A 20552-nucleotide genomic window follows, 5' to 3' on the forward strand; every position below is an offset into this window, starting at 1 on the left:
TTCCAGGTCCTTTCTTTACCTTTGCTTTTTCAATGGCTTTGTCAACAGCAGAGTGCAGACAGGAGTGATTTATATTGTTTGGTTGAACATTTTTTTTAGACAGGCTTATGCTGCAAGTTGTTCTTTGCTCATTTTGGTCACTGCATTTATGTCTGTTTACCTGCTGAGATGGAGGACATATTCCTAAACAAAATTTGGTAGTTGCTACCAGCCCTGTGATGCCATAAATTATTTCTGATGAACTCTTTTGTAATGTAATACGTGTAGTGGCTTGATCCTGGTTCTGAAAGTCATATAATATTTGTGGTTTTAAAACAATGTCTCATAACTCAGCAATTATTTTGAAAAAAAGTTGATGTGGATGATCTGCATTGATGTAGGGCAAAAAGGAACGATGGTGTTAGGTTGAAAACTTAATTTAACTGCAAAAAAAATTTTTTTTTGAGACAGGAGCTCCCTCTGTTTCCTAACCTGAAGTGCAGTGGTGTGATTATGGATTTACTGTAGCTTCAAACTCCTGGGCTCAAGTGATCCTCCCACCACAACCTCTTTAAAGCCCTGGGATTATGGGTGTGAGCCACTGCACTCAGCTTCCTCAAAAAAGTTTTTTTCATATGTGTTGGGGTCTCACTGTGTCGCCCAGACTGGAGTGCAGTGGTACAATCGCAGTTCACCATAGCCCCAAACTCTTGGGCTCAAGCAATTCTCCCACCTCAGCCTCCTGAGTAGCTGGGATTACAGGTGTGTACCACCATGTCCAGCTAATTAAAAAAAAATTTTGTTGTAGAGACGGGGGGGTTTTCGTTATGTTACCTGGGCTGGTCTTGAACTCCTGGGCTCAAGCAATCCTCCTGCCTCGGCCTCCCAAAATGCTAGGATTACAGGTGTGAGCCACCACACCTGACCAAAAAAAAAATTTTTTTTTTGAGTTGGAGTCTCACTCTGTCACCCAGGCTGGAGTGCAGTGGCATACTCACAGCCACCCCAGCAGTGACCTGCTGGGCTCTGGCTATCCTTCTGCCTCAGCCTTCCAAGTAGCCAGAACTATAGGCACGCACTACCATGCCCGGCTAATTTTTAAAAATTTATTTATTGTGGAGACAAGGTCTCGTCAAGTTGCCCAGGCTGATCTCGAACTCGCAGGCTCAGGCAATCCACTCTCCTCGGCCTTCCAAAGTGCTGGGATTACAGACTGAGTCACCGAGCCCAGCCCACAAGAATTGTACAAAAATTGTAAGTTTATTACTCCCCTTATTTAAATGTTCAGTGCCTCTCCCTGTACAAGCTCTTGCCCTAAATCCTTGATAGATGCTGTTCACGTGTCTCTCCCTACCATGTAAGCAGACTATTTTTGTGTCCTGGCACAACCCAAAAATCAATCAGCTCTCAAAAATTGCATTTGCCTGATGAATTTGCTTTGTTCAACCGGGTCTCTTCTGAGCTTTTTACTCCAATTCTCACTCTTCCTTGGACAGTAGGAAAAGATAACATAATGGACCCTGTGGTCGATTTTATAATAATACAATCAAAATGGTTACCACCCCTCCCTCCCCAAATTCCACTAGAAAATGGAAGATAACACTTGTGACTCACATGATATTCCTATTGGACAACTCTGGTCTAGGTCAATCATGGCTTGGTAGAGACAACTAACTGTCCACCCAATTATGTGTGCTCCCCCCCCCCCCCCCCCCCCCACCCCCGTGTATAGCAATATCTCTGGTGAGAAGCAAACCAGCCAGGGACTATACTTCCCAGCTTCCTTTGCAGCTAAGTGGGAGCCATGTGACTAATTCTTGCTGATAAAATGTGAGTGGAAGTGGTATGTGTCCTTTAGGGGCCAAGGTTGGGAAGCAGTGTGTCTTCTCCATACTCCTTCCCTATTCTGTCAGCTTGATGCAGAAAAAAAAACCAAAACATTTTAAAATTGGAAGATGAGGAAGCTACAAAGTGGAGACAGCCTGGTCCCTGATTTGTCACTCATAGGAGAGTTGTAGTCCAGCACATCTGCTTTAGACTTCACATACATGAGGGAGGGAAAAACAAAAACCTTGTATTTGAGCCATTCCACATCTTGGATTTTGTTGTTGTTATAGAAGCTAGCATTGCCTCAACGAATACATGTGGCAATCTCACTTCCTTTAGCTAGTGATTAGCTGAGGGGTAGGTGTAAGTCCTAGTCCTGACCAATGAGAAGTAGAAAGCTGTTGAGAGTTTCTGGGTAAAGGAAGGAACAGTACCAGGAGCAGCCTGCTGATTTCTTCTTACCTTTGGCCATGATGGTGTGAGGATGGAATTCTGGTGCAGCAGCAACCTTCTTCAGAGCCAAAACACACAAAGAGATGCTTCCCCAGGATCCTGGCATCACTGAGCTGCCTTTGGAACCTGTTACATATTATGTGTGATAAACGTCCTTAATGTTGAAACAACTTTCTGCTGTGTGTACTAGAGCCATTCAAAGTGGTATACTTATTCTCAGTAGAAAAACCACTCATTCAACAAAGATTTATTGTGTGTCTACTCTGTGGCAGGTGCTGTTCTAGGTAGTGGGATTCACAGCAAATATGAAAACCAGGGTCCCTGGGACCATCATCTTGTGATAGAATGTGGGTCTGGCAGAAAGATATGCAGATCAAAGGTCATGATTTTAATTCATAGAGTTTCTCAGTCACAACTGTGTTTGTTCACTCACAAATATTGGCTGAGTATTTGTGTTGGGTGGTAGGAATATGGCAGTCTTGCTAGCGTGAGACTTACAGTGAGGGAGTTTAATCAAAGAATCTCACAAATGTCTCATCACAAACTGTAATATGACAATGTGTGGCAGCAGACCTGACCTTCACACCCATCACAATTGCAAATAATAACTTTTTTTTTTAAGTCGGAGTCTCACTGTGTTGCCCAGGCTAGTGTGTAGTGGCACGATCATGGCTCACCACAGCCTCCAACTCCTGGGCTCAGGCCCTTCCACCTCAGTCTCCCAAGTAGCTGGGACTACAGGCATGTGCCACCATGCCTGGCTAATTTTTTAATTTTTTTTTTTTGTAAAGACAGGGTCTCACTATGTTCCCCAGGCTGGTCTTGAACTCCTGGACTAAAGCAATCCTTCTACCTCAACCTCCCAAAGTTCTGGGATTATAGGCATGAGTCACTGTGCCTGGTCACAAATAATAACTTTTAACATTGTTGAATGTCTTTCTTCCCCGCTAGACTACAAGCTCCACGAGGGTGGGGACAATTTATAGTCTTGCTCTCGGCTCCATCCCCATCTCTAGCAAAATGCTTAGTATGGCATAGTTATTAATTCACAGCAGCTTACTAAATGAGCACTTATGAAATACGTTGCCTTCTGGATGAGAAAAATCTCATAGCACTGTCTATGTTCCCAGGTGGAAGGTGCACATATTCTGCAGGAGTGAGCAATACAAAGATGAATGAAATGCCCTAAACAGAAGATTCTCAAGGATTTTCAAAGTCAGCAACACTTTCTGGTGGGGACAGCTGGTTGAGGAGACTGATTGAGAAACCTGCTCGTAGAACATGGAGATGTATAAACTAGCGAGAGCCTCCTGGACCTGGGCCTGTTTAATTTGCCCAGGCAGGCACTGTGGGTTGCAATGGGCCAGGGCAAACGCAGGCTCCAAAGCAATGTACCCTTCCTGGCTCTGTGTGATCTCGGACCAGCGACTTAGCCTGAGTCTTGGGTCCCTTAGGTGAAATGAGTCTGGCAACAACCATGTCTATCTCAGAATGTTGTTTGGAAGGTTAAGAGGGAGTGTGTGTGAAAAGTCCTTAGCATGATGATGCCTAGCTGGCTCAGGCCAGGTTCTTCGGGAAACAGGCTCTGAGACCAATTAGCATGCAGGGCATGTATGCCAAGTGCTTGGGGGGTGTGAAGGGAGCAGGAGGGAGAACTGGGGCCACAATGCAGTCTCAGCAAAGCCCTCAGACGATCCCACATGGAGCTCTGAAGCTGGGACAGGTGCTTCTAAGTGGTCCTGCTTTGAGGCAAGGGTCTTTGTACACTCAAATTATCCAGTCATTGGATACAGGCTGCCCTGTGAGAAGGTTTGACCTTGACGAGGCAGCTTCCTTCAGCCAAGGGCAATTCCTGGCGACAAACTCCACCAACAGGCTTCAGAGACTGTACCTCTAGCATCTGGAAGGACAAAAACCTCCATCCTAAAGGGGAGGTCTGTCTGAGTGGCGCACTGCGACATAATGGCATTTAATGTGAACTTTTGAAGCCCTTAGTGTAGCTATTTAAAATTTCCCAAAGCCGGCCAGGTGCAGTAGCTCATGTCTGTAATCCCTACACTTTGGGAGGCTGAGGCGTGAGGGTTGCTTGAGCCCACGAGTTCAAGGTCAGCCTGAACAACACAGCGAGACCTCATCTCTACAGAAATAAAAGTAAAACAAATTACCCAGAAATGTAGTAGGAGCTACTCAGGAGGCTGAGACAGAAGGATCGTGTGAACCCAGGAGTTCAAGGCTGCATCTGTCACTCCAGCCTGGGTGATAAAGCGAGACTCCACCCAAAAAAAGTAGTAAAACTTTCCAAATCCTGCTGAGGACTTAAGCCTTCCTCATTGCCAACGTATAATTTCCCAGAGGTTATAAACATGATTCTGATGGAAATACACAGTGAGCATGTGTCAAAAATGCATCGGACTCATTAAGGAGCAGGATGGCAAAGCTGATTGAAAGGAGATGGGACTGATTAGTATGCACACATGGATGTATGTATACACACATGTACATGCATATATTTTGTGGGGAAAAGGATGCTGGAATAAGATCACAAAGTTAGAGACAGTATTTTAGTGTTCTACAGGGACAAAAAGACAATCTTTGACATTATCTTTTTCTACAGGGCAAACATCTTCAAGTTTCTGTCTACAAATGCACATCTAACTCCAGAGACTGGGTCCTAACAAATAGCATATATAGCATACAAAGTCACATCCTCTGAGACTCAGCTCTCTTAAGATGACTCGTAAAGACAATGTGCCCGTAGGACTTTGAAAGGGTGCAGTTATCATTTTGCCTTCCACATTCTGACAATTTCTTACCATCGGTGAACATGGAACACCTTATACCAGCCACTAGGGCTGTCATTGCAGAGTAGGCCTGAGAACTCTTCAGAAGGTGAGATTCGCCAAACAAATAGAATTTATTCTGCCCTCCCAGTGAGATGGTAAGATTCAGTTTGTTCTAAAGCAACATATGTGCCCAACTATGGTGACTGATTTCAATCCAACAAGCTTTATGCGGGTCTACTGTGCATGAACAGCCCTGTCCTAGTTGTCACTTCTGTGTGGATGACTTTCCCGTTGTTTCAAAGATGACCCTACACACACTATTAGAAAAACGTGATTAAAAGACAAGTACAGCCAACAGAGAGCCGCTGGCTTTAATTCTAAAAAGAAGTTACTTTATGCAAAGGCTCAATGCCTTGGGACTCTATTCCCTGCATTTTGCATTTCCTGAGATAAGGTGAGATGGGGAAAATCTGCCTTCATCATTTCGTGGATTCCAGAATTATGGCAACTTTAGACACTTCCCTGCCAACAATTCCTTGGTGCCAGTTGAATGGTGGCATTTATTTTATTTTATTTTATGGAGACAGGGTCTTGCTATGTTGCCCAGGCTGGTCTCAAATTCCTGGCCGCAAGCAATCCCTGCTTTGACCTCCCAAAGTGCCGGGATGACAGGCATGAGCCACCATACCTGGCCAGGCATTTCTTAACTGCAGCATAGAAGCCTTGGCAGGAGGTTCTTATTTACTGCAGAGCATGAAGAAACGGGAAGGAGAGTGAATTCCCTAGGTGCAACACCTGAAGCTTTCGGCTCCCTCTGCCTTTCATAAGGTGGCCCTCAGGCTCTGGGCAATAGAAGATCATTTCTTTCCACAGTGCCATGAGTGCCCATTATCTTGGGCACTGGCCTGGACCCTAATAGGAAATGGGCACTGAAACACTCTCTCCCTAGTGTTAACATGGACGATCTGTCCCAGAAACACACGGGCAAGTGTGCCCGATTCCGTGGGCACTGTTAAAGGCATTTGTCCAAAGTTCAGGATTTTCAAAGTGTTTTAAAATACAGCTTCATCAAATCCACGTCTTCCATCAACCTAGGAGGCCCATGCTGGCTAAAATTCTAAAAAGAAGTTACTTTATGTGAACCCGTGTTTGGCATTTGATCCCATATTTATGTAGCGAATGTGGAACAAGAAGAAGCAGCCCACATTAATTGTTACATAAACACCACCCTAATTTGACCTACTGGAACGGGAGAAGGGTAAGTGAGTACTTCAAAGAATAATAATACTATTTTCAAATACCCTGTTCTTGTTTTCAGGTACAATGAGAATTTGAACTAATGATTGATTAAACCAAGCTCTACTGCTTTGAGTAGATGAATGGATAACAAACCCTTGAAAAAGCATATTCAGATGAAAATGTTCTAGAATTAGTGGAATATACTAAAGACCATGGAACACTGAATTGTGTACTTTAAAAGGATGACTTTTATGGTCTGTAAATTATATACATGTGTGTGCATGTGTATGTGTGTACATATGGATATTTTTTGAGACTTACTGTCCCCAGGCTGGAGTGCAATGGCATGATCATAGCTCACTGCAGTTTCAAACTCCTGTACTCAAGCAATTCTTCTATCTCAGTCTCCCAAGTAGCTGGGACTACAAGCGCTCACCACCACACCACACTAAAGTTTTTTTTTTAAATTTTTCGTAAAGACAGAATTTCACTATGATCCCCAGGCTAGTCTTGAACTCCTGGCCTCAAGCAATTCTCCTGCCTTGGTCTTCCAAAGTGCTGGAATTACAGGCATGAGCCACCATGCCTGGCTGAATTGTGTACCTTAAAAAGAATGAATCTTATGGTCTGTAAATTATATATCAATAATACATACAGGGGGCGCCAAAAACATACACGAATTTTAAGTATGACATTCGCTCAAAAGATGGTGCTAATCAAATGAATGTTAGCGTCATCATGGGACAGGCAGAAGTCAAACAAAATGGCGGAAACACGTTGAGCGATATCATACTACACATTGCTACCACAATTCAATTCAACTTCGAAAAGTAATACATAGATAACATTTCTTAAAATGTTTTCTTAAAAACAGACTGGGCTCGGTGGCTCAGTCTGTAATCCCAGCACCTTGGGAGGCCAAGGCGAGTGGATTGCCTGAACTCACGGCTGGAGACCAGCCCGGGCAACTTGGCGAGACCTTGTCTCTACAATAAGTCAAAAATTAGCTGGGCATGGTAGCATACAACTGTAGTTCCGGCTACTTGGAAGGCTGAGGTGGAAGGATTGCTGGAGCCCAACAGGAAGAGCTGGGGTGGTGGTGAATGTGCTACGCACCAGAGCCTGGGCAACAGAGTGAGACTCCAAGTCAAGAAAAAAAAGTGTATACATTTTTTGGCACTGCTGGTATATATTTTTTAGTGACAGGGTCTCTGTTGGTCACCCAGGCTGGAGTGCAGTGGTGTGATCATAGATTACTGCAGACTTGACTCCTGTGCTCAAGAGATCCCCCTGCCTCGACCTCCTGGGACTACAGGTCCACACCACCACACCTAGCTAATTTTTTTTTGAAGAGATGGTGGGATTATAGGCATGAACCACTACGCCCGGCCCTCAACAACATTTTTTTTTTTGAGTTGGAGTCTCACTGTTACCCAGACTGGAGTGCAGTGGCCGCTCCTGGCCACCACAGCCTCGACCTGCTGGGCTCCGGCGATCCTTCTGCCTCTGCCTTCCAAATAGCTGGAACTACAGGCGTGCGCTACCACACCCGGCTAATTTTTTACTGTAAAGAGACAAGGTCTTGCCAAGTTGCCCGAGTGGGTCTCGAACCTGCGGGTTCAGGCAATCCACTCGCCTTGGCCTCCCAAAGTGCTAGGATTGCAGTCTGAGCCGTCCAGCCTGGCCCCTCAATAATTTTTAAAAAGCACATTCAGAACTAGGATTCCCCACGGGGCTCCTGGCTCTTTGCCACTCGTTTTATAAGCACCTGCTCTAGGCAAACTTTTTTTTGCCCCACCCTCCCTCTAGCAAAACATGTTTGCTGCTCTTGGGGGCAGAACAGCCTGTCAACCTCCCCTGGTGGTACTAAAGCTGGTGCCCTGGAGTCCCACCTAGCTGTCAAGTTCCTGCTGTGTGTCCTTGGGAAAGTTACCCTCTCATGGCTACCTCATAGCATGAAGAAGTCTTTGAGCCACCTCATGGACGCAGGAACTCAATGCATGCTGCTGTCATTGTGCTCCACTCCTGCAGGAGCTGAGAGCACCAAGAGCAGAGGCCTACTGCTCCCCACCAGTCCCACTGATGCTTGGTAGCTCAGGATCTATAGAGGCTGCTCTCAAGACTTAGTCTAAATTTGTCCCCGACTTCAACCTTGAACCATAGTTGGTGCCCACACCTTGGATCCCACTGCTATCTTTTCCATTCCCTTACTGTGACTTCTGGGCCCTTACCCTACCTGTCAGAGATGTTAAACTCAGTTAACACTTAGGAGGCTTGTTACCTCTGTACAGATACAAATAGCCCACCTCCAGCCTCATCCTACATTCATTTTTTATGTATCCTGGGTATTTCTGATGTCTATTGCTATTCCAAAGTCTATGAAGGGGGACCCAAAAGACCCTGAATTTATTTATTAAAATTGTGTTTATTCTTACATGTTTAAACTTCAGTCACCTTCAAAGGACTCTTCATTTGATGCAATACACCTATCGAGATGATTTTTCCACTGCTTAAAAGTTTTTGAACTCATCAATTTTAATGCCTTTTAGTGTTTCTGCCATTTTTTGTTTCACTTCTTCCACATCGGCGAAATGTTTCCCCTTAAGGACTTTTTTCATCCAGGGGGTAAAAAAGTCACTCGGGGCAAGATCAGGTGAACAGGGAGGGTGGGGCATGGGGGTCATGCCATTTTTGGTCAAAAACTGCCGAACACTCAGTGCTGTGTGGGCAGGTACATTGTCAAGGTGGAAGAACCAGTCACCTGTTTGCCACAATTTGGGCTGTTTCTTCCACAAACCGTGATGTAACCTTTTCAAAACTTCCAGATAAAAACTTTGGTTGACCGTTTGATCCAGAGGAACAAATTCTGAGTGTACCACAAGAGGCCTGCCCTCCAAAAGATAATTCGTTTTTTTGGGGTCTCTCCTTGTATTTCTGTCAGAATACACTGTTAAAGTTATGGAATTTTAATCATATACTTCGCTATTTGTTGGGGAAAATGCTTCCTCTTTAAAAATTCCTGAGTTTCTTAGCTTTGTGTTCATTTCCTTATATGAACTGCATAGTTTTATTTTCAAGTTGCCAGAAAGAGATCCCATTGACTGTAACAAACGTGTCTGCTGCCTAACATGCGCCTTCTTCACAGGTATGGGTTTTCCCATTCAGTGCATGGTGTGTCTTTCCCGTCATCTCAGGGCTTATATTCCTCCATCAAATTTTAGCTGTAGTTTATTTCTGGGACCTTTATGACTTTTGATGGACCTATTTCTTATTTGTTGCTAATATGTAAGAAAAGTATTGATTTTTCTCGGATAATTGGCCTCCTATGAAATCACTCTAAGAGTTTTTCAGTTGTTTCTCCTGGGTTTCCCAAAAGAAGTTTTTGTAAAGGTTTCTTGTTTGTAATGTTTCCAAGAGTTCTTGCTTCATTTACTTACTAAACGTGCTTTCTGGACAACGCTGAGGAATGGGTATGGAGGTCACCTTGTGCTGTGCCACAATTTAATGAGTGTAGCTCTAAGATAAATTGTCTTTATGTTTACCTTCTAAATTTAGTTTACAAAAGCATTTGGCTAATAGGAAACTTGCACATACTAAAAAAAAATCCAATGTTCATAAACTAGAAATTGTTCTTAAGAATGACTGGCCACCAATGTAAGCCCTATTACCAAAGCTCATGGTGACATAAGCTACTTCCAACAGCCCTGTCAGAGGCCTGCATATAGAAATAGTTAATGTCTGCTCCTGTGCCTTGACCAGAAGCTTTGCCAGCAGAGCTGGAGAGGGCAGCAATGACTGGGCCCTCAGCTTCAGAGATGGCAGCCCAGAAGTGATCACAAGGGTTCCTAATTCCAGTCTTGCCCTCCTGGATCCTGGTCTGGCCTGGTACTGTCTCCCAGGCAGTGGGCAAGCCTGTGAGTTAGATATGAAAAAAACTGGTCTGGTTTTCAGCTTAGTTGAAAATAAGGGTCAACATTCCCATTATAATTTTGTTTAAATACCAAATTGCTACGTGAATGTTCTTATAGATTATAGTAAAGGTTAACTGTGTCTTAGCTGGTTGCAAATCCCTTGCATCATGAAACTGCAGCTACTTTACTGTACTCAGAAATTCATCATGTTCTAGGGATAGTCCATCACTTAATAAACTTATTTACACAGTTGGCTCCCCTTGGCCTGGCAACAGAGGAATTTCTTATGAGTTTGACAGGGAAAGGACACCCATGCAAGGATTTGGGTTTTTTTTTTCCCTACATGAATTTTAAAAAACCCTGGTTTGGTTTCAGCACATTGAGCTTACAGAAACAAACAAAGCAAGTCATCAGACTCTTCAATGAAAATGTATTTCACATTAAACACAATGTAAACATCATGCAAATGAGGTATCACCATGGTCACAATGGTGTAGTGAGGTACAACAGATCACAACAAAACAGAGATATAGCAAAATAAAGCTATAAGAAAGATGGCGAGGCATTTTTTGAAAGTCAGACCATGCTATCATCTCCTGTGTGCTTGTCATAAAGGGATTTTCCCCTGGATATTCATCAAGATCAATGGTACTGCATTATTTGGAGGCATATATTTTATTTAGTATATACACATACACAAACATACACAGTTTCCATAACTAATAAATTCTTAAACTGCAGCTGGCTTTAGAAGCACATAATAAGATTACTATTGAGACTTCTTTATACCTCCTGGTGGCAAGCCTCTCTTAGAATTATGGATCTTTCTAAATTCTTAATTGTACAAGTCAAAGCAAAAAGTTTAAAAGAAAAGGTCATTTTAATCTGAAAGTCACATTTCACAAGAAACAAAATTAAGAAAACACACCATCATATGACATAAAATGTGTGGATATACATTCTAGTGTGTCATTTTTCCCCACTCAGATGTTTTTTATGTTAAAGTCTATTAAAGTGACATACTGGGTCCAATTCAGGACCCATTATTTCCGAGCATTATGATTTTCATTTGTGCTTGGTTTTATTAAAGTTGAGCAACTGGGGCAAACAAAGAAAACTCCCAAGATCCTATAGAAAAACAATAGTAGGAACATGAAAACCAACTGTCTGCACACAAGACACAGGAGTCATTCAGTTGGAAAGCCACTCGATGGTTTGGAGAGACTACAGTTTGGAGATTTTAAGGTGTGACAGGAAAAGGTCGTTGCTAGATTCAGTTGCCCATGTATACAAGAATATGCATAAAAGAACAGAAATTGTTACACAGTTTTTACTTCCTTATGCCACCAAACTTACTACTTTAACCCCAAAAGAGTAATGTGGGCAATGCATTTTGCAGGTGGCAAAGCTTAATAACATAAAAAGACTTCTTGATAGTACCTTCCAACAGAGAAACCCTGGAGTGGAGGAACATCCTGAATTTCTCCTCTTTCTCAATAAAGACAAGGAGATACACAGTCTAAGTTGAGTATATGTTTAACTAGAGTTTGGATAAATGTCTGAATAGTTTACAAGACATCTAAATGTTTGTGTGCTCCAACTTTGAGTATAAGAACGGTTATAAAGTGAATTCCTGAGTCAGAGTCGCTCAGGTTATTCACAGGGTCACTATGATAATAGAGAAGTACAGGAAGTTCTTTATCAGCAGCTGAAGCTCATAAATAGAACTGTAAACTGAAACTTTGCTAAAGCCCAACAAGGCAAAAGTCTCAAGGTTTCTACCAAGAGTGGCCAGTGTTTGACATACTACCTAGGAATACAGTTACATTCCAAGCTAATAATTTGGAATCCAGCAGTTAAGGGTGACAGAAGCTTCTTCAGATGGCTGGCAGCTCAGATTTGACTACCAGTAGCTTCACATGTTCTCCAAACACCACCTGTGTAAATTCCAAAACAAAACCAGGCAAGACCAATGAAAAACACAAGCATTTTGCAGTTTGCAGTATCTATTCTAAGATGATCACATAGTGTGGTACTTTCTACCATCTTGGCAATTATATTTTCCTTGGCTTATACAAGGAAAATATTTGAGCATTTCTCAACAGAAGTGCTACCGTATTTTGCATAGGACTATTCTTTTAGGTGGGTCAAATTTTCCTTGTGTGAGACTTTCCTAAAACTTGCAGGTAACAACAAAATCACCAACACATTTCCAAAAACCCCCTTGTGGGGGTGGTACCGCCTTTGGTTGAGAAGAATTTGAGAAGCAGACCATATCACAAATAAAAATATATAAGCAGTGTGAATAAAATTATTTAGTCAAGATTTTTTTTTTCTTTTTGGGCAGGAATTTTGCACTTCTTTTAGTCAGAGATGTAAGAAATAAATTTGAGGATCTATGAATATTCTTAAAAGTTTTGTGAATTTTCTGGTCCTTACTGGCTAGTGAGGTAAGTGAACTGAGAGGAAGCCAAGTCAGCCAAGGTATGCTAATGACAAAAGAATAATAAATATGAAGCCATGTCACCGTCAGGGAAATAGAGTATCCAAAAAGATAGCTGCTCTTCCAAACCAGGGATCTAGTTTACTCTAAAAGTGATCTGTCATGCACCCAAAAACCCAGAGTAGTGGACTTTCAAACTCATTGTCTATAAGCAAGAGCTGAGGTCAGCTAAGTATACGGATCACAGGGACCTTGGTTGTGTAGCCTCTCCAACCTGTTTCCTCATTTAAGAAATAAAAAGGCTGGGCTAAACCATTTCAGTCATCAAACTTTTGTCATAGGAGTAGAACATCGTGAAAAAACTGAAGTGGCTAGGAGAATGCTGAGAATATAAAAATGCTTTTAAGAGTCTAAAATGGAAGGAGAGATTGTATTAAGTTATGAAAGGATTTCATGACAGGATCTAATTAAGTTTTTGTTATTCTAAAACAAGCCCCATACTGAAATAAAATGTGAGGTATATATAACTAAGTGCACATAACTGCAGAGTGTATATAACCCATAGATATTCTTACTCAAATGACAATGGCTTTTAGAAGCTTTTTAGCAAGAAAAAGGCCAGAGGTGGAGGAAAAACCTTTAGAACACAAAGTGCACTTCTTCTCTCTCTCAGATATAATCCAAGAACAGATGTCTGCTGTGGAAGACTCCAGAATGTGTCAAGAGAACAGCAAATCATTTGGCCCAACACTCACAAGGTATGTGAATAATTCTAGATAGCATGTGAGATGTCACTGAGTAAAACTAGAGGGTGGGAATTCATTTTACTAATATCACCTTGCAACACTATTAGAGCATTCTCTCTCTGCTTCTAAAAAGGTGCTACTCAGGCTGGATCAGAGGTCAAACCTTTAACTAGTGCTTCTGAACCTTCCCATCCACATACCCCAAACAGCAGGGGCAGGACAGGGCAGGGCATGGCGCTGAAGGCTCACATATGAAGGAATGACTTGGATTCCATCTCATTTCTTGTGTGTGCCACAGTATATGCCATAATATATTCGTGCTTGCATTTTTCAAACAAAATTGACCATCCAGGAGGCTGAGTGATGTATATCCTATCTTCACAAATCCCAGTTAAAGAGTTATGAATTTACAATATCGTCAAAAGACTGTACCTTTCATTAAAGGGATACTGTATTTGTCAACAGAAGGTGTTCAGAGTAGTTTCTTGGCCAGGACTGTTAAATCCTTCGATAAGATTTTTGTTACAGTCATCCAGGCTGAGATTTTCACTGGACCTCTTGGGGAATGTGGGGGGACCAGTGAAATCTAAGAGATCTTGGAGTGCTCGGGCATTACCAGTTCCATTTTGGTCCAGAGACACTCCAGGAATCATTTCACTCACTGGTGAAAATTCTGGGATGGAGATAAGCTCTTCTTTTGAAACAGGACTGGAAGAGACATGTAAGAGAGAGAGAAGTGGGAAGGGGAAGGGAGAGAGGAAGAGAGGGCGGTGGAGGGAGAGAGGGGAGAGGGGAGAAAGAACAAACAAAGCACAACATATTAATTCTATCTGCAATATTTTGCTGTAGCCCTTTTCTAGAGAAGATGGATTTTGAGTCAGAGTTTTTGTGTAACACACTGTAAAAAATGCAAGTGGGTTCACATCTGGGAAAAAGAGACAGCGGACATAAGGGCCCTGTAGATGAGAATAGGGAAGCAGACTGAGTAGGGCTGTGATGGCCAAGCTCACGTTGCCCAAAGGACAAAAGAGAAAAATGCCACAGGCACCAGCACTCTACTACAAAGGTACTTCCAGAATTTTCAAAATAGGACACTCAAACAGAAAGCAAATGCTAAAAGTTCAAAGCCAGTTGAGGAAGAACCCTAATTAATACTGGGGCTCCTAGTGCTGCCATTCTAGCAGTGCCACCTTGGGTGGGCTGCTTTTCCTCCTTATGGTCTCAGTTTCTTCTCCTGTAAAATGGGAAGAACAACCATTTCTCTCTATCAGGGCAACTGTGAGTGTGAATCTGATCAAGCTAGGAAGAGTTCATGTGGAGTTGCCTGAAGTAAATGCTCAGTCAAGGTGGAGGAGATCATCATTAAAGGACCCCCACCACCTCCCACCTAGTCACCTGCAGAGTCAATCTCACCCACTGCCTTCCTCTATGAAGTAAGGCTTCCAATCCACCCTGATTTATCAGCTCCCACCCAGCCAAGCCTAGTTTTTTTTTCTCTCTTCCTCCTTTCCCTAGAGATAGGAGTTTCATTGTTGTGTTAGCAGTAGGCCTAGAAAACAAGCAAACTCAAGCTCAGAAGAATGGTAGGCTGAGGGTCTGTCCTAGGAGTCTTGCAACAGCCAGAGTAAGGCTGTTGCCAGGTTCTTCTTTTCTTCTCTGATGAGATCTTAAAGAAGACTCTAGAAAACCAGTTGAATTGCAGAAGCTCAGAGGTGCTATCTCTGGTGGAAATTCATCCTTCAGAGCTCCTGTGGGATCAGCTGAGAAGACATCCTTGCTTAGCCAGTTCCCTTCTCCCCCTTTCTCCTGGAAAACTCCTGAGAGTTTTCCCCTAATAAATCACATGCTCTGGAAACTCAGTTCCAGGCTCTGCTTCTAGGGAACCCAACCCAAGACACTGGTGTTATACCACTGAGAGCTTTTCTGTGATGTCAACCAACCTGCTTTAGGTGACCTGGCTGTATAAAACATGAGGAAACCAACTAAAAGCCTGGTATTTGAAGAGATGAGGCTTAAATGCAAAAGAAAATAGATATACCTCACATCCATAGACTGAACTTCTTCAGTTGAATCATCCAGACTGTTTGATTTCCCATCAAAGGCATCCAGATGAACAAGTCCCCCAACTGGTTTAAGCCCATTAGAGAAAATGTCACGGGGAAAAGTTTCTGGAGCAGTGTGCCCCACACCATTAACTTCCTGGCAAGTGTTCAGTCCATTGATTTCTGATCAAGAACACAAAGTCCTTGTGTTAATCATAAAATATCCAAAACAATAAAACAACAGGGGAAATATAGATCAGGGCAATTAATTTAATCCTCTGCTTCACCAACAATGCAACACCTTTCATGGGAAGAGCCACAAATTACCCCATTTGATACTTTTTACACAAAGGAAGAGAAGACAAATTACATTATCAGTGTCTATGTGGGGCCTTTGGAGAAGAGCAGGGTCAGGTCTTTAAATTTTATTATTGTTTATTTATTAATTTTTGGGTTTTTTTCAGAGACAGAGTTGTCCAGGCTGGAATGCAGTGGTGCAATCACAGTTCACTGCAGCCTTAAACTCCCAGGCTCAAGCCATCCTCCCCCCTCAGCCTCCCATGTAGCTGGGACTACAGGTGTGTACCACCATACCTGGCTATTTTTAAAAAATTGTTTGTAGAGATAGGGTCTTATTATGTTTCCCAGGCTGGTCTCAAACTCCTGGCCTCAAGAGATCCTCCTGCTCTGACCTCCCAAAGTGCTGGGATTAGAGGTATGAACCACCACACCCGGCCTAAGTGAGGTCGTAATAAAACCTGACCGGCAGTTAAGCTCCCTGGAAAGCATCATGAGCCGGCAGCCAGTGTGCCTCCTCCACTGGGATTGTTGGAGTATCCAAGGAACCCAGTGGTTTCCCAAGTAGAACTAACGGTCCTTGTGCTAGAGAGACATCCCCAGGGAAGGGAAACTGCACAAACCCCTGACAGCAGTCACTCTCTTGGGACCCAAAGGTGCTTTTCCCTTGAAGGAAGGTTCATGAGCCCTCATTGCTAAATGGACGAACCCAAGAACCACCTCACACTCACCTATTTTGTTGGGAACAACTGGTTTTGTCTTATTTTCCACACACACAGAAGGCTGAATTCCCACTTTGGGCTCTTCTTTCTGAAAACAAATAGAGGGTGAATGAAAAGAGGGAAGGCTGATATCACATAGAAAAACAAGCGCCTTTTAAAAGCATCAGAGGATGCCTGGAGCTCTGCTGGACCATCTGCCTGTTCTGTGGTAACTCTCTGAATCTTCAGCTGTTTCCCTTATTGTTATGTCACAATTCTCTTTTAATTCATGAACTACTATGCCTTTCCCTGCATCCTGCCCCCACTGCTCTAAGGAAATCTTTTACCTGCCCCATATCTGAAACTCCTCTTTCCTTTCACATAGCTACAACCTCCTTAATTTAGCTAGGAACAAAGCAGGAACAGTCCATTTTGTCTGGCTAATCTTCTCTGAGACCTACAATTTCACTGAATGCATTCTGCTGTTCTTTTCTACTCTACATAAACTATTAAAATGGTCATCTGAATTCCTACCTTCACTTCTGGAGACACATCACTCTTCCGTGTTCTCTTCATGATTTCATCTATTCTCTGGAAATCAAAGAGAATCAAGTAAAGAGGACTGGTAAGACATATATAAAAGAAATATATAAAAGTAGCTGGGTCTACATGCAATTTTACACGCCTCAGAAAACTCGTAAAAGAAATGTCAGCTGAGGATAACAAGACGAGAAGGGTTTGCCATTGGTTTTGCAGATGTACTCCTCTGGTCCTATGAACAAGGTCAAATGCTTGAGAAGTGAACTAGTGCATATCTAGAATCAACATTCAATTTATATCCCATCTTCTCCTTCTTTTCCTTAAGTTCCCTATAAATCAACAGATCACTACCCACCATTAAAGAGGACCACCCTACAGAAAGTGCAGTTGAGATGCAGCTCAGGAGGGAAAGCCACAGGCTGGTCTCCTGGCTTCCAGGCCTATTGAAAGACAAGGCCCAGGCTGGGCCTAGGTCACCACGAGAATGAACCTTTATAATCAGTCTCCTTAAATTCAACTTTATCCGTAAATACATTAAGTGTAAATAGACCAAACACTCCAATTAAAAGACAAAGATTGTCAAACAGTATTAAAATAAGTCTTCACTATATGCTATTTATAAGAACACAGAGGTTCAAAGTTAAAGGATATGAAAAATTTACCATGCAGACAACAATAATAAAAAGGCTGCCAAAGTAGAGATAAAGAAGGACATTCCATGAAAAGGGGCCTATTCAAGAGAAAAATTTAACAATCTGAAATGTATATTCACCTAACCACAGGGCTTCAAAATGTATAAAAACAAAAGCTGAGAACTAAAAAGAAAAAGAGGCAAATCCATATTCACAGATGGAGTTTTTTGTTTTTTGTTTTTTTTAAGAGATGGGGTCTTGCTCTGTCACCCATGCTGGAGTGCAGTGTGATGATCATAGCTCATTGCAGTCTCGAACTTCTGGGCTGAAGCCATCCTCCTGTCTCAGCCTCCCAAGTAGCTAGGGCTACAGGCACATGCCACCACGCCCAGATAATTTAAAACTTTTTTTCTTGCTATGTTGCCAGGCTGGTCTCAAACTCCTGAGCTCATGTGATCCTTCAGCTTCAGCCTCTTGAGTAGTCGGGACTAATGTCACTAGCTACCATGCCCAGGAGGATGGAGCTTTTAATACTCTTCTATCAATAGCTGGTAGAACAAGATGACAAAAAGCTAATAAAGATATAGATTTGAACAGCATTATCAATGAACTTCACATAACTGACAATTCTTAGAGCACTCTACCCAATCACTGCAAAACAGAACTGGTTTCACTTCCGATTCCTGCCTTAACCTAAGTCCTCCTGATCCCTTAGCCCTTACCTACCTTCTTCCTCTCCAGTCTCTCCTGCTCAATCTGCAGCATGATCTGTTCTCTTTCTAGATGCATCTGTTTAGCGGCCTCCTGGGCCTTTGCTTCTGCTGCTTCTTTCTGACAGAAACAGGTAAATCAAGGCATAAGCTTTATTAAGCTAAGAAAACAGTGTAGTAATCCCCTGGGCTTTGCACATGTTCCTTAATCTCATCATCCACTGTGAAGTGAATGCTGCTCCAATATTCAGTATGACTTTATACAACATATTCTATGACACAGCAGACATGGTTAGGCCTCGTTAATGCACCCTCAGTCCACTATACAAATCACCCGCAGACAGTTTACATGCTGTGGCCAAGGTCTGTCAGTGTGAGCAGGTTTTATCCATGATGTGTGCATATGACCAGAAGTTTCAGAGAGTTAATTCTTCGAGGAGTGGTCTTTCACAATGAGGGGCAGAAGTTGGTGAAGAGTCCAGTTTCCTCATACCTTAGAGGGACAATTCTAGGGCATGATCCACAGTCTCTCAGAGGGTCCCAAAGGGACTGAGTTCTAGCTGCCCACAGTAACACACGCATCAATGTACTTATATTGGCTTTTCTTCCATTCCCCGACCAGCTTCTTGGGATCCCCTCCATGTAATCTACTGGCATTGAAATTCCTGCCCAAGTGTCTGCCTTTAAGGAAACCCAGGCTGACAGATGGCAAACATTACCAATTTCACTGTGACTGCCCCAAGTAACTTTATATTTAATAACTAGCCTTCAAAAAAAATTACAAGTCATTCAAATTTAACTAATTTTACAAAATATTAATTATTAAGTCCTTAAAAAACAAGGAAAATCCATCTGAGGACTCATAAAGTACCTGCTTTTCAATCATGGCTTTTTCTTGCTCCTGCTTTTCTTTTTCTTGCTTTTGTTTCAACAGCTCCTCCTCAGCCTTGCGCTTGGCCTCCTCTCCTGCCTTCCTTTTCTCTTCTTCTTCTTCTTGCCTCTTCTTTTCCTCTTCTTGCTGCTTCATTTCCTCTTCCTGCCGCTTTCTTTCTTCTTCCTGCTTACAAGCTGCTTCTTGTAGACGAAGCCTTTCTTCCTCTGCCTTCCTTTTCAATTCCTCTCTCTCCAGCCTTTTGAGAACATAAGTGTTGTTAGAAAACATGCTCGAAGGGCAAACTGTCAAGAAACTGTGTGCTGACAGCAGAGAGAAATGCTCCACATGTTAACAAATACACACATTTCAATTAGTATCCACTTAATAAAATGACTCATCCTTCCTGGAAATCCACTCTGGTCTGTATATTTACCACAAAAATATTAACCAGGCTTGACTTTCAATTCTGTAATACAATGACTAACAATGTATTGATGTGTGAAGTGTACTGTAGTGAAGACACAGATGCTCCTTAGTCAATCAACAAATGACCATGATGAGGAAGCCAAGCCTCATCATTCTTATTTAATGATAATTCTTGAAAAAAAAACTAAGCAGAATATTTAAAACCAACTAAAACTAGAAAAAATGGAAAGTGTCTCATTGGTCACAAATATGCCAGCCAGCAATTTAAGAGCGGTGGCACTTTGAATTCTAATTGATATGTGACTTCAGAAGCAGCAAATGGAAGAAAATGCTCTAAGAAACTTGATGTTTAATACTGAAATTAAACATCTATTTTCCATTTATTTTGGCAATGTTTAGAAATCTATTTTGGCTTTTATTCTTTGCCAAAATAGATTTCTAAACATTGCCAAAATAAATGGAAAATATATGAAAATTCAGTGGCATTTAGACATTTTCATCCACAGATGAATGGATCATGATGTGATAAAAAACTCTAAGCAGTGAAGGTAAATTCTGTAAAGCCCAAGGACCTGTCTAAACATTTCTAATATTCTTCCTGCTCACATGTGCATCACTTTCCTTAGGTAATCACTGGCAATGTGACACATGGGCAAGACACAAATTGCATTCTGATTGTGCCACTCGCTATGTGACATTTGGAAAGTCACCTAACATTCCTGATACCCATTATCAAAAATGGTAATAGCTATACTACTGCCCCATGGTATTATTTGGGGAATTAAATGAGATAATACATAGGACTGCCTAGCCCCAGAAGTTTCTCAAATGTCAATTTGTTTTACAATTTAAAATAAATGCCCCCTGCAATCCCAGACATCCTTTTAAGTGCATCTATATATCTTTTAGAAATTACCTTTGTTTGGAAGTATGTGCCACTGCTTATTGG

At 42.2% G+C, this 20552-nt stretch overlaps 1 protein-coding gene across 2 annotated transcripts in view; it reads right to left on the reverse strand.

Moving 5' to 3' along the window:
• Positions 1-10605: 10605 nt before the first annotated feature.
• The window catches only part of MAP7D2 (MAP7 domain containing 2), a 121031-nt gene continuing 111084 nt past the window's right edge, over positions 10606-20552 (reverse strand). For both annotated transcript variants that reach the window (XM_008063349.2, XM_008063348.2), the window contains exons 11-17: positions 19175-19433; positions 18320-18424; positions 16956-17012; positions 16452-16530; positions 15420-15606; positions 13814-14089; positions 10606-12129 (exon numbers count right to left, since the gene is read on the reverse strand). In XM_008063349.2, the coding sequence (XP_008061540.2) occupies positions 13840-14089; positions 15420-15606; positions 16452-16530; positions 16956-17012; positions 18320-18424; positions 19175-19433 (937 nt within the window). In that variant the 3' untranslated portion in view covers positions 10606-12129; positions 13814-13839. The remainder of the gene's footprint in view (positions 12130-13813; positions 14090-15419; positions 15607-16451; positions 16531-16955; positions 17013-18319; positions 18425-19174; positions 19434-20552) is intronic.

This window comes from Carlito syrichta, unplaced genomic scaffold, assembly GCF_000164805.1.
Source record: "Carlito syrichta isolate Samal-C Ts95f unplaced genomic scaffold, Tarsius_syrichta-2.0.1 Scaffold306767, whole genome shotgun sequence".
NCBI classification, from domain to species: domain Eukaryota; kingdom Metazoa; phylum Chordata; class Mammalia; order Primates; family Tarsiidae; genus Carlito; species Carlito syrichta.